This window comes from Amblyraja radiata, chromosome 14 (genome assembly GCF_010909765.2).
Source record: "Amblyraja radiata isolate CabotCenter1 chromosome 14, sAmbRad1.1.pri, whole genome shotgun sequence".
Classification (NCBI taxonomy): domain Eukaryota; kingdom Metazoa; phylum Chordata; class Chondrichthyes; order Rajiformes; family Rajidae; genus Amblyraja; species Amblyraja radiata.
The window spans coordinates 10,692,007-10,705,382 of NC_045969.1; the positions used below are offsets into that span (position 1 = coordinate 10,692,007).

At 46.1% G+C, this 13,376-nt stretch overlaps 1 protein-coding gene across 2 annotated transcripts in view; it reads right to left on the reverse strand.

The window, feature by feature from the left end:
* Positions 1 to 13,376, reverse strand: part of dscam (DS cell adhesion molecule) — a 220,777-nt gene that overhangs the window by 94,934 nt on the left and 112,467 nt on the right. For both annotated transcript variants that reach the window (XM_033032509.1, XM_033032510.1), the window contains 4 exons: positions 10,062 to 10,132; positions 4,252 to 4,492; positions 2,195 to 2,341; positions 848 to 1,003 (listed from right to left, as the gene is read on the reverse strand). In XM_033032509.1, coding sequence (XP_032888400.1) covers positions 848 to 1,003; positions 2,195 to 2,341; positions 4,252 to 4,492; positions 10,062 to 10,132 — 615 coding nt within the window. The remainder of the gene's footprint in view (positions 1 to 847; positions 1,004 to 2,194; positions 2,342 to 4,251; positions 4,493 to 10,061; positions 10,133 to 13,376) is intronic.

Here is a 13,376-nt window from a genome sequence, read left to right on the forward strand (position 1 = left end):
GCACAGTGGCCCAGCGGTAGAGTTGCTGCCTTACAGCGCCAGAGACACGAGATCGAACCTGACCATGGTACTGTCCGTACGGAGTTTGTACGTTCGCCCCGTGACCGCGTGGGTTTTCTCCGGGTGCTCCGGTTTCCTCTCACACACCAAAGACGTGCAGGTTTGTAAGTTCATTGGCTTCTGTAAATTGTCCCTAGTGTCTAGGATAGATCTAGCGAATGGGTGATCACTGGTCAGTGCTGACTCAGTGGGCCGAAGGGCCTGTTTCCACGCAGTATCTCTAAACTAAACTAAACTAAAGTCAAATAGAACTTTATTTTCGAAGCAGAGTTTATTGAGGGCACTTTAGTTTAGAGATACAGCGCAGAAACAGGCTCTTCAGTCCACCGAGTCCACACTGACCAGCGATCCCCGCACATTAACACTACCCTACACAAACCAGAGACTATTTTTACACTACACCAAGCCAATTAACCTGCAAACCTGTACGCCTTTGGAGTGTGGGAGGAAACCGAAGATCTTGGAGAAAACCCACGCGGTCACGAGGAGCACATACAAACTCCATACGGACAGCACCCATAGTTGGGATCGAACCCGAGTCTCAGATGCTGCACGCGCTGTAAGGCAGCAACTCTACTGCTGCGCCACTGTGGATATTTGGTGGGCTTGGACTGTTGCTAAGTGCTATCTATTGGCAGCTTGGGGGAAAGCAAGTGAATGCCTGTTATAGCCCGTGGAATGTAGACATGGTGGGAAAGCAGGAAAAATGTTCCCTGGATGACAAATTGTCACAATAAAAGAGAAAGGAATTGGCAATTGGTCAATGGGAACGTTATTATTGACCTACCATCCTCCTTGGTACGTGTGAAGATCTGTTCGCTTCGGACTCCATCACCTGCCTGAGTGAAGGCCAGCACTTGGATGCTGTAGTTGGTATACTTCTCAAGTCCATCCAATTCCAGAGTAACCTGGGTGGTTGTGACATTTTTAATCTCTCCAAGCTCTGATGAGAAACAAACAAGAGGAACGAGAACACTGAGTATAGACACCAAAGTGGAGCAACTCGGCGGGTCAGGCAGCATCCTTGGAGAAAAAGGACAGGTGACGTTTCGGGCCGGGTCCCCCCCTTTAGACTGCAATTAGAGGGGAGGGAACTGGAGGCAGGAAAAGGCCAGAACTGAGCATGGTTGACCAAGGATTGGCTTGGTAATATTGTTTAAGAAGGAACTGCAGATGCTGGAAAATCAAAGGTAGACAAAAAATGCTGGAGAAACTCAGCGGGTGAGGCAGCATCTATGGAGTGAAGGAAATAGGCAACGTTTCGGGTTGAAACCCTTCTTCAGACTGACCTTGTCTACCTTGGCTTGGTAATAGTTGACTAAGGAAGGGTGGAGCCCATAATGGCCTATTGTTGGTTGGGGAAGAGGTGATAATGAAGGGATACAAGGATGCGGACAGTGGGATGACTAGAGTGAGGTGGGGGGGGGGGGGGGGGGGGTAGGTGGGGGGGGGGGGGGGGGAGGTAGGCGGGGGGGAGTTGGAGGGAATGCAAAGGTTATTTAAATTAGAGACATCAAGTTTAATCTTCATTAATCAACACAGGGCGGAAGGGAGGTCATTGATGAAGCCATTGAAGATGGTTGTGCCTTGGACACTATCATGAAGACCTTCCATGGGCACATCCTTGGGCTGCTGTCATTGACTTCCAACAAACACAACCATTTTCTTTGCACACAGTATACTCCAACCATTGAAAGATATTCCGTTTAGTTTTACCAGGTCAAATTTGATGCCACTCAATCAGACGCTGACTGGAGATTAAGGGCAGTCCCTCTCACTTAATTTCCAGAACTCAGCTCTTTTGATATGTTTGGCCCACAGGTCTGAGGGTGAGGGGTACCAGTCATTGTTCTTATTGAGTGGAATGAGATAGTGATGTGGTGATGAAGTGGTGTTGTGGAAAAGTGGTGTTGATGCTGAAATTGGATCAGAAATGATATTATTCAATAGCAGCGTGAACTCAAGGTGCCAATAGTCCAACTCCTGCCTCTTACGTTCTCAGATCCCATCTTGGGTCTCCCTTCCCACTCATCTCTCTATAGACTGGTGATGAGGAGAACCCAGCGAGCTTACTCAATTCTGTCTATGGCTAGGAGGAGGTGTAAACCCGATCCGCGGCCTTTGGCGTACTTACCTCCGTCCGGCAGGTTGGCCCAGTAAATAACCCGGTATCCCTTTAGAATCCCATTGAGTGCCTCCTTTGGCGGCATTGACCAGGAGAGTGAGATGACCTCCGGAGAGATGGCGGTGGCTTGGACGTTGTCCGGTGGTCGGCTGGGAACTGCCGTGAAGAAGAAAACAAGTGAGTGAGAAATCCTGTGTGGACTTAAAACATCCCGAAAATGGGAGCTACGACACAAAGCTGAGGCCTATTGCTTTTCACTGTACCTCACTACATGTGACAATAAACTATACTGAAACTGAACTGAACTGAGTTGGTTGGGACAGCATTTCTTCCCCATCTGTAAATGCGCCAGAACTGAGTGCCTTGTTTGATTATTTTACAGGGCAGTTAATAATACTGTGAAATCACATTCAGGCATGAACAAGTCAGCATTGTAAATCTGAACTGCATTGGTTTCATGTTTGTCATTACTGAGTTTTACTTTTTAGCTTTTAACTTTAGAGGTACTAACCTGTACGTCTTTGCAGTGTGGGAGAAAACCGAAAATCTCGGAGAAAACCGAAAATCTCGGAGAAAACCCACGCAGGTCACGGGGAGAACGTACAAACTCCGTACAGACAACATCCGTAGTCTGGATCGAACCCGGGTCTCCGGCGCTGCAAGGCAGCAACTGTACCGCTGCGCCACCGTGGGTGCTGTCTGTACAGAGTTTGTACGTTCTCTCCGTGACCTGCGTGGGTTTTCTCCGTGATCTTCGGTTTCCTCCCACACTCCAAAGGCGCACAGAGTTTGTAGGTTAATTGACTTGGTCTGAATGTAAAATTGTCCCTGCTATATGCAGGTCGCGTTAAAGTGCGGGATCGCTGGTCAGCACGGGCTTGGTGGACCGAAGGGCCTGTCTCCGCGCTGTATCTCTAAACTAAACTAAACTACAATGCTACTTGTTGCATGAAGAATAAAATGATTTGTTATTTGTGTATTATTTCTTATTTAAGCAGAAGCAGTTTGTGTTCGACTGTTGCCTATCCCTGACACCAGAGGGCACTGTAGGTGGGCTGAAACATCTTATCTCCATCTCTCTGCGGACTCTATCTAACGTGTGGATTCTATCACATTCCCACCGAGAGGATGCATCTTGCTTCAAACCACATTTAACACACCATGTCCGTGAGAGCAGGTATAAACCAACCCCACCACCTTATTCCCTCCCCACACTCCCCACACTTCAACATTCCTTGCCTTGTCCTTGTAAGCTCTGTATAAGGGGGACATTATGGAGAGAGGGAGGCAAAGAAATGGGGTGCCAGAAGGTGTGAGAAAGCCTGCAAAGTTACAATGGGTTGAAAACGGAAAGGGAATCACATGCAGAGCAGAAGTAAGGTTCGAAGTATAGAACTGAAGAAAATCAATATGGAAGGGGTGGCACACCGGTCGAGTTGCTGCCTTAAGGGGCTGTCCCACTTTCCCGAGCTGCTCACAAATTCTCCCGAGTTTTCCCCTTTTCAAACTCGGAGAATGTTCGTAACAGGTCCGTAGGTATATCGTAGCGGCTCGTTATGTCAGCCGTAGGTACTCGGGGCATTAAATGTTGCAATTTTTCTCCTCCCAACTATCTTTTTACTCGTGGACATTTATTGTCATGCTGGAAAAAAAGTCCCGTCTTACCTGATGCCCCGGTTGCGATGCTAGTTGAAGGTGGTTGCAGGTAGTGGAAGGTCTTACCTTCCACTACCTGCAACCTCCGGCAACCACCTGCAATCTCCGGCAACCACCTTCAACTAGCATCGCAACCGGCTTCGACTAAAAAATTACCGATTTTTAAAACTGCAACCTATTTTTAGTCGCGGCCGGTTTTGAATTTTTTGAAATAATCGACGGAACATAGAAGAAGCGGAAACCACTTTCGACCATTAGGGCGACTGACATAAACCTCCAGGAACCGCACGGAAACCTTCGGTGGGGCGCAAAGTCTCCAGAGGTTTCCATTCAGGTTTCCTAAGTGGGACAGGGGCATTACTCCACCACTCTGTGTCCTATCCAGAACCTGTTGCTCACGTTGAACCTACCATCTTCCATTGTGATGGCGATGATCTCCTGAGAGGATGGCCCGGTGCCGGCTCGATTGCAGGCCTGAACAACCACTCCATACTGGGTGAACTTCTTCAGGTTGTCCAGGGTGTAGAGTTCACTGTCTCCTGTGGTCTCCATGCTGATGATGTTGAACTGGTAGTTCCCGCCAGTGCTGTACTCCCGATAACCAATCTGATAACCACGGATCAATCCGTTCTGCAAGTGCTTTTTCGGAGCCTGAGCAGATGGTGGGGGAAGGGAAAGAGAACAGGTAGAGAATTGTGATTCAAGTCATTCAAGCTGTGATTCAAGTCGGCGGCACAGTGGCGCCACAGTCCCGGGTTCGATCCTGACTACGGGTGCTGTTTTTACGGAGTTTGCACCTTCTCCCCGTGACTACAAGGGATTTCTCCGGTTGCTCCGGTTACACCCACACTCCAAAGACGTGCAGGTTTGTAGGTTAATTGGCTTCAGTACAAAATTGTGTATAGGATAGTGCTAGTGTAGGGGATTACTGTTGGTCGGCACGGGTTCGGTGGGCTAAAGGGCCTATTTCTGCACTGTATACCTACACATAAACACATACATGCACTCACACATACTAGATAAATACATGGTGTTGGAGGGATGGTTTGAATATACAATTATTCAATTGTATTAAATGTGAGAGATAAAGAAGAGGATAAACAACAAGAAACGGAAGCGTTCAGAATAGTGAAAGGCTTGGATAGAGTGGATGTGGAGCGGATGTTTCCATTAGTGGGAGAGTCTAGGACTAGAGGTCATAGCCACAGAATTAAAGGACGTTCATTTAGGAAGGAGATGAGGAGGAATTTATTTAGTCAGAGGGTGGTGAATCTGTGGAATTCTTTGCCTCGGAAGGCTGCGGAGGCTGTCAGTGGATATATTTTCGCGCAGAGATAGATTCTTGATTATTACAGGGGTCAGAGGTTATGAGGAGAATGCAGAGAATGGGGGTTAGGAGGGAGAGATAGATCAGCCACAATTGAATGGCTGAGTAGACTTGATGGGCCGAATGGCATAATTCTGCTCCGATCACTTATGTTCTTATGATCTTATGAAGAGAGGTTGTCAGGAAAACACATCTGTTCAAATCAAACAATTGAGCTAGTGTCCTAAGCTGGAATAAATATCCCATGATTAAAACGTGGGTATCACTAAATCTCCAAACAGATTCTTCATCAATAGTCATGTTCTCATTCGACATTGTTAATTTTTCTGTTCCCACTCAGGGGGGGAGGGGGAAGGGGGGATATAAATCTTTTTTTTGTTTCTGAGCGACAAGCATTTGTGAGCTTATAATGAAAATAATAACGTTTGCAAGGCCCCGTTTGAAGTCTATTCCCAGTTGCCGAGTTCAGTGTTTATTTCAGGAAAGCCCCCAGTGTCATTATCAGGCACTTCTAAACGAGGTGAAAAAGTACTTTATTCACGATCCCTCAGCTCTTCACGTCCAATGGAGTGCTTTACATGGCTGACCTGCCGAGCATTTCACACAGCTTCTGCTCAGAATTCAGCATCTTTTGCCTTTTGATTAATGCACAGGAGTAATTGTTGTCTTTTTTTAGTTTAGTTTAGTTTAGAGATACAGTGTGGAAACCGGCCCTTCAGCCCACCGGGTCCGCGCCCACGAGTAATCCCCGCACATTAACACTATCCTACACACACACACACACACACACACTAGGGACAATCGTTACATTTACCAAGCCAATTAAACTACAAACCTCGTATGTCTTTGGAATGTGGGAAGCAACCGAAGATCTCTGAGAAAAACCACGCAGGTCACGGGGAGAACGTACAAACTCCGTACAGACAGCACCCGTAGTCGGGATTGAACCCGGGTCTGTGGCGTTGCAAGCACTGTAAGGCCGCAACTGTAGCGCTGCGCCACCGTGCCGCTCGTTAAATGTGTCAAAGGTGTCTCAAAAGATTGCATATACTGTACAACTCCCACAAACAGCACGTGGATGCGTGGAAAGGAACTACAGATTCCAAAGAGGAAAGTCACCGTCAATACCTGGTGGTCTGTATATATTATCACATCCTCGTATCCCTCTCGTTAGCACACCTTCCCCAGCCAACAATGGGCCATTGTGGGCTCCACCCTTCCTGAGGTCATCTGCTGCCGGCGCTGACTTGTTCTGGCCTTTACTCACCTCCAGTATCCACACTCCCACCCCCACCTCTACATTCAGCCTGAAGAAGGGTCCCGAACCCGAAACGTCACTCATCCAATTTTACTCCAGGGATGCCGCCTGGCTCACTGAGTTACTCCAGCACTTTGTGTCTATCTTCAGCACCATATGGATGGGGATCATGACACAAGCCTCTTTGTGGCGATCAATGGAAACAATGACACGATGCACTCTGTGACGTGTCGGGCGACCAATTCTGTCAACATGCTGGACAACGACGGAAGCCAACAGCGAAGTATTCGTCATCTGACATTGGATTGGATTGGATTCCTTTATTGTCATTCAGACCTTTCGGTCTGAACGAAATTACATTGCCTGCAGTCATACATATAATAATAAATAACAAAACATAAAATAAACACAAATTAACATCCACCACAGTGAGTTCACCAGGCAACTCCTCAACTGTGATGGAGGCAAAAGTCTTAAAGTCCTTGTCTCTTCCCTCCTTGTTCTCCCTCTGCGCTGAGGCGATCCAGGCTTCCGATGTTGTGACCCCACCGGATGATGGTGAGTAAGTCCCGCGGCTCAACCGTGCTCCGTGAATGGGCCGGTTCAAGCTCCGCGGCCCGGTGCGGTCGAAGCTGCCGAAGCTGCCGCCCTCCAGTCCAGCGGACGCAGCTGTAGTTGCGGGAGCTCCGGAAAAACAAGTCACCAACCTGTGACCTGCGAGCTCCCGACGATGTCGTCCACTGGGCCCGCGGCCGAGCCCCGAATTCAGGTCGCCGCCGCCGGAACGCCGCCGCAGCCCCGAAACCCCGAAGCCGGGCCACCGCCACCGGAACGTTGCCACATACGAGCGAACGAAACATATGGATAATCCGACTGGCATCTGTTTTCAGAGATATACTTTGAAGGGTAAAACGCTGCTTCAAACATCAAGAAGAATTACTTATATCCCTTTATCTAATCGAGGGGGAAAGTAGGACTTAGCTTTGTATCTCCGTCAAATGACAGTCACTACACCAGTGCTTAAGTGTGACTTTGTAGTGAACACGGAGACTTGTGATCCAGGCTTTGGAGTGAACACACAACCTACTGCCCCAGAGATACGATTGTCACCATCAGAGCGATGTTAGGTACGTCTAGTGTGACATAATAGAAGAAATGCCCTTGCACAATTTCAGAAATTAAATGCCTATTGAAACAAAACACAGCACCACTCGATTTGATATATGATGATGAGAACAAGCAGCACCACCACCAAGTAAATCATAGATAGATACAAAAAGCTGGAGTAACTCAGCGGGCCAGGCAGCATCTCTGGAGAGAATCACTGGTCGAGACCCTTAACACCCATTCCTTCTCTCTAGAGATGCTGCCTGTCCTGCTGAGTTACTCCAGCTTTTTGTGTCTATCTTTGGTTCAAACCAGCACCTGCAGTTCCTTCTTCCAACATACCAAGTAGATCATATACTGGGCACCAAATTCCCCCCAAGATGAACAGAGTGAATGTCCTCTATTACCTAAAGACAGAGGTAGCAGTTGCACTAAACAACCACCATGTGCATGTTTCTCTGCAGAGAACATTTATGAGGATGTTGCCAGGACTCGAGGGCCTGAGCTATAGGGCGAGACTGGACAGTAGGAGTTTATTCCTTGGGGCGCATGAGGGGAATAGATAGGAATCATGAGGGGAATAGATTGGACGAATGCGCAGTCTTTTACTCAGAGTCAGGGAATCAAGAACCAGAGGACATAGGTTTAAGGTAAGAGGGGAAAGATTTAATAGGAAACTGAGGGGCAACTTTTTCACACAGAGTTGGTGGGTATATGGAACGAGCTGCCAGAGGAGGTAGTTCAAGTAACTACTTTAACAACATTTTGAAGACATTTGGACAAGTACATAGATAGGACACATTTAGAGGGATATGGGCCAAACACGGGCAGGTGGGACTAACATTGATGGGTGATCTTGCCCGGCATGGATGTTGGGCCGAAGGGTCTGTTTCCATGATGTATGGCTGTATGATTCTAGGCTATTTTCACAAGATGTTATCTTGGAACTAAATTGTTGTTTCTTCATTGCTGCCGGTTCTATCACAGTGGAAGCACTATGACCATTTGGACTACAGTCGTTCAAGGTCATTCATCACCACCTTCTCAAGGACAATTTTTGATGGCAATAAATGTCATTTCCAGTAACGGCCATGTGTAAAAGGAAAATGGAAGAATGACATCTTTGAAAAAAAAAAATTTAAATTCAGTTTGCACTGAAATTGGTGACCCGCCATATCCACAGTCTTTGACAGAGATGTTGAATATCTGCACAACTGCAGAAACTGGAAATCTGAGAAAAATCCCGAAATGGCTTTCAACACTCAACAGGTCAGTCAGCACCTGTGCATAGTTTAGTTTAGTTTAGTTTAGTTTAGTTTCGAGATACAGTGAAGAAACAGGCCATTCGGCCCATCGGGTCCGCGCCGACCAGCAGTCCCTGCACACTAACACTATCCTACACACACTAGGGTCAATTTACATTTATACCAAGCCAATTGACCAACAAACCTGTACGTCTTTGGAAAAGCCCAGTGAGACTGTGTACAGATTTACATGCTAGAATAAGTTGTTCAATTGGCGAGCGATGAAGTGGGCAAGAAATATTTAGGTGAGAGCTTTGTTTCAGACTTCTGCAACTACCGGTGGAAGGTGTGCAAGAGTGCATTTGTGATTCTGAATGACATCGCTGAAGCACAAAAATAGGGAAACTGTTCTGTTTCAGGTCGGGAATCTCGATGTCGGATTCAAGGCCTGGAACATTAATTGCTTTTCTTTTCATAGTTGCTGCTTGATCTGCCTATTGAATGCCAATACATTTAATTGTTATAAATGCACCAGAACTGTTAATATTCTTCAAAGTTCTTTTGCAGCACCTTTACAGATATGGCAAAACAAAAACAAACTTGTAATGTTGCTGTACGGGGTGGCACGGTGGCGCAGCGGTAGGGTTGCTGCCTTACAGCGCTTACAGCTCCACAGACCCGGGTTCGATCCCGACTGCGGCTGCTTGCCTGTACGGAGTGTGTACGTGCTGCCCGTGACCTGCGTAGGTTTTCTCCAAGAACTTCGGTTTTCTCCCACACTCCAATGACGTACAGGTTTGTAGGTTCTTCTTCTTCTTCTTCTTCTTCTTCTTCTTCTTCTTGCGTATGGCGTGCACAGCCTAATGTTGTAGGACAACTTGTTCTATTTGATCTTATTTGATTGTGCACGCCGGGTTGATTGCATTTGTCGAAACAGGGTGGACCACGTGTAGGTTGCAATCTCCCACCCCAGGTTTGTAGGTTAATTGGCTTGGTATAAATATAAAAACTGGCCCTAGTGTAGGATAGTGTTGTTGTGCGGGGATCGCTGGTCGGCACGGACTTGGTGGCTGAAGGGCCTGTTTCCGCTCTGTATCCCTAAACTAAAACTAAACTGTGGCTATTCTTTAAAGTTCTTTTGCAGCATATTTACAGGTATGGAAAAGCAAGAACAAACTTGGGCAATGTTTTCCGAAAACATAATGAACAGAGGAACTCTGGTCCCAGGCATGTTGCTGTCTGATCTTCCCATTCTTATGGATGAGTGAGCAATAATTCAATTACCTTCCACGTCACTTGGATAACCTGAGAAGACAAAGATTCGAGGACAACGTCGGCGGGTGGACCATCCGGGGCTAAAGAGAAGGGTTGACATATAAAAGAGGAAACATTAGTCACGTTGATGAAACTGAGAAGTTGCACGCCTTTGAACAATGAGATCATGGCCCGGGGTGAAACTAAATGTTCCCCACCAATTTCATCTTCATTTCATGTGATACTGAGCTCACATACAATACATTTAATCTATCCGCCTAAATCAAATATCCAGGCACAGTACACATGTGACGCTTGGATATACAAACAGGCTTCACATCAGCAATTCCTTGTACATAGTTTTCAATACCGGCATTGAATATAGTCTTCCAATCTCAATGTTTTTACAGAGGTAGCAAAGAACAGGGTAACACGTGGCTGAATCGCACTTTCCCCCAGTTTATTTATCTAGCTCTTTACTAAACAAATTCATCAACTCTGCCCTGTGCACAAGTGGAACTCCTTCCATTATGAGTTCTGGGTCAGCTTGATACTGACTATCAGTCATTAATGTGCAGTTACAAAATATTATGCTGGGACTTTTCTTTAAAATGAAAAATTAAATGCAATGCATGGTTGGAAGACCGGTATGAATCACTGAGGCTGTCGTGTTACACGAGAGACAGTGGGTTAAACTCACCAATTATTTATTCCCAATGAGTGATGATCTCACAATAGTTAAAACACATCCCTACAGGTGTGGAAAATTAAAATGGAGGCATGAATTCAAATTCCACTTGGTCGCTGGTGTAACCATATATATATATATATATATATTTATATGTAATATACACATACATATATATATAGGAAATGTGTGACGTTTCGGGTCGAGACCCTTCCTCAGACATTCCTTCTCTCCAGAGATGCTGCCTGACCCACTGAGTTACTCCAGCATTTTATGTGTTCCTTCCTACACACACACACGTCTCGACCCGAAACGTCACCCATTCCTTCTCTCCAGATATGCTGCCTGTCCCGCTGAGTTATTCCAGCTTTTTGTGTCTATCGTCAGTTTAAACGAGCATCTGCAGTTCCTTCCTACAAACAAATATATATATATATGTATATAGGTGGAGATGGGCAGAGATAGGAAAAGAACAATGGCAATAAATGCAAAAAAAAAGTTCAGTTTGTATATATATGTAAGATAGACACAAAAAGCTGGAGAAACTCAGCGGGACAGGCAGCATCTCTGGAGAGAAGGAATGGGTGACATTTCACGTTGAGACCCTTCTTCAGACTGATGTCAGAGGAGTAGGCGGGACAAAGATAGAATGCAGACAGAGACAGTAAGATTGGCGAGAGAACTGGGAAGGGGGAGGGGATGGAGAGAGAGAGAAAGCAAGGGCTATTTGAAGTTAGAGAAGTCAATGTTCATTCTGCTGGGGTGTAAGCTACCCAAGTGAAATATGAGGTGCTGTTCCTCCAATTTGCAGCTGGACCTCACTCTGACAATGGAGGAGGCCCAGGACAGAAAGGACAGATTGGGAACGGGAGGGGGAAGTTAAAGTGCTGAGCAACCGGGAGATCAGGTAGGTTAAGGCGGACTGATAGGAGGTGTTCAGCGAAACGATCGCCGAGCCTGCGCTTGGTCTTGCCGATATACAGGATATATACACATATATATATATATAGCTATTGTAGCTTTCCTATCTCTACCTATCCTCCATCCATCTCCACCTGCTCCATCTTCTGCTAAAAAAATATAAGTTTGCAAACTCATTGCTGTCCGTTGAAGTTAAACTGCCTCAAGGTCAGGCCGAACCGCGAGGCCAAATGTTATACTCAAGAAAATCTAATCTGGTGGCGGAGGCAAGATGAAGCATTTCAATCCACTACGACCTGCGAAGGATTTGGCCGCAGAACCCTCCTTGCCGAGCTGTTCTGTTATTAATCAGTGAAGAGGCCTGTAGGTCTGCACCTGGCAGCGGTCCCAGCCTCGCTCAGTGTGATTGGATTCCTCTTCAATCACCCTGATCAGATAGACACATTGGCTTTTGATTGATTAGAAAGCAAGACTTTCATTGAAAATACTGAGCGGGCAGACGCTCGCAATCAATCAGGCACCTAACGTGGAATAGTGGAAGGACTTCAGCGACCTGGGAATCATTAAGGGCAGTACTGATCTGTGTAACGAGATGTTTTTTCTAATAAAATAACTAAAGTCTCATTTAGTTTAGTTTAGTTTGGAGATACAGCGTGGAAACAGGCCCTATCGGCCCACCGAGTCCGCGCCGACCAGCGATCCCCGCACATTAACACCATCCTATACCCACTATGGACAATTTTTACATTTTGCATTTACCAAGCCAATTAACCTACTGTACGTCTTTGGAGTGTGGGAGGAAACCAAAGATCTCGGAGAAAACTCACGCAGGTCGCGGGGAGAACGTACAAACTCCGTACAGACATTTCGGTTTGAGACCCTTCGTTGTTTTTTTTCACACGAAGGGTGTTAGGTCTATAGAACGAGCTTCCAGAGGAGGTGGTTGAGGCAGGTACTATCACAACATTTAGATAGGACAGGTTTCGAGGGATATGGGTCAATCGCAGACAGGTGGGACTAATGTAGATGGGGCGTGTTGGCCGGTGTGGGCAAGTAATAGCTCTACTCAATAACCAAAAATCTGTAGTCTCCTTTTGCTCTGGTATTTTATTTAATTCACATGTTTAATCGATAATGTTTTATTATTAATGTTTAATGTTTTATGTGTCATTCCTAACTGTCACTGTATGTCATGTTGTCACTTGCGTGTGGAGCACCAAGGCAAATTCCTTGTATGTGAATATACTTGGCCAATAAACTTATTCATTCATTCATGACCTGCTGAGTTACTCCAGCCCTTTGTGTCCTTTTGTATATTAACCAGCATCTGCAGTTCTTAATTTCTAGATTTTCACCCCCAGCTGGGGGGAAAGGAAAGCTTGTATAAGATGTTGGTGAGACCGCATTTAGGGTAATGTGTTCAGTTCCAGGCACCATGTTATAGGAAAGATATTGTCAAGCTTGAAAGGATTCAGAGAAGATTCACGAGGTTGTTGCCAAGCCGAGAGGGTCTGAGCTATAGGGAGAGGTTGAGTAGGCTGGGTCTCTATTCCTTGGAGCGCAGGAGAATGAGGGGTGATCTCATAGTAGTGTATAAGATCATGAGGGGAATAGATCAGGTAAATGCACTGATTCTCTTACACAGAGTAGGGGAATTGAGGACCAGATGACAAAGGTTCATGGTGAAGGTGAAAAGATTTAACAGGAATCTGAGGGGCAACTTTTTCATACAAAGG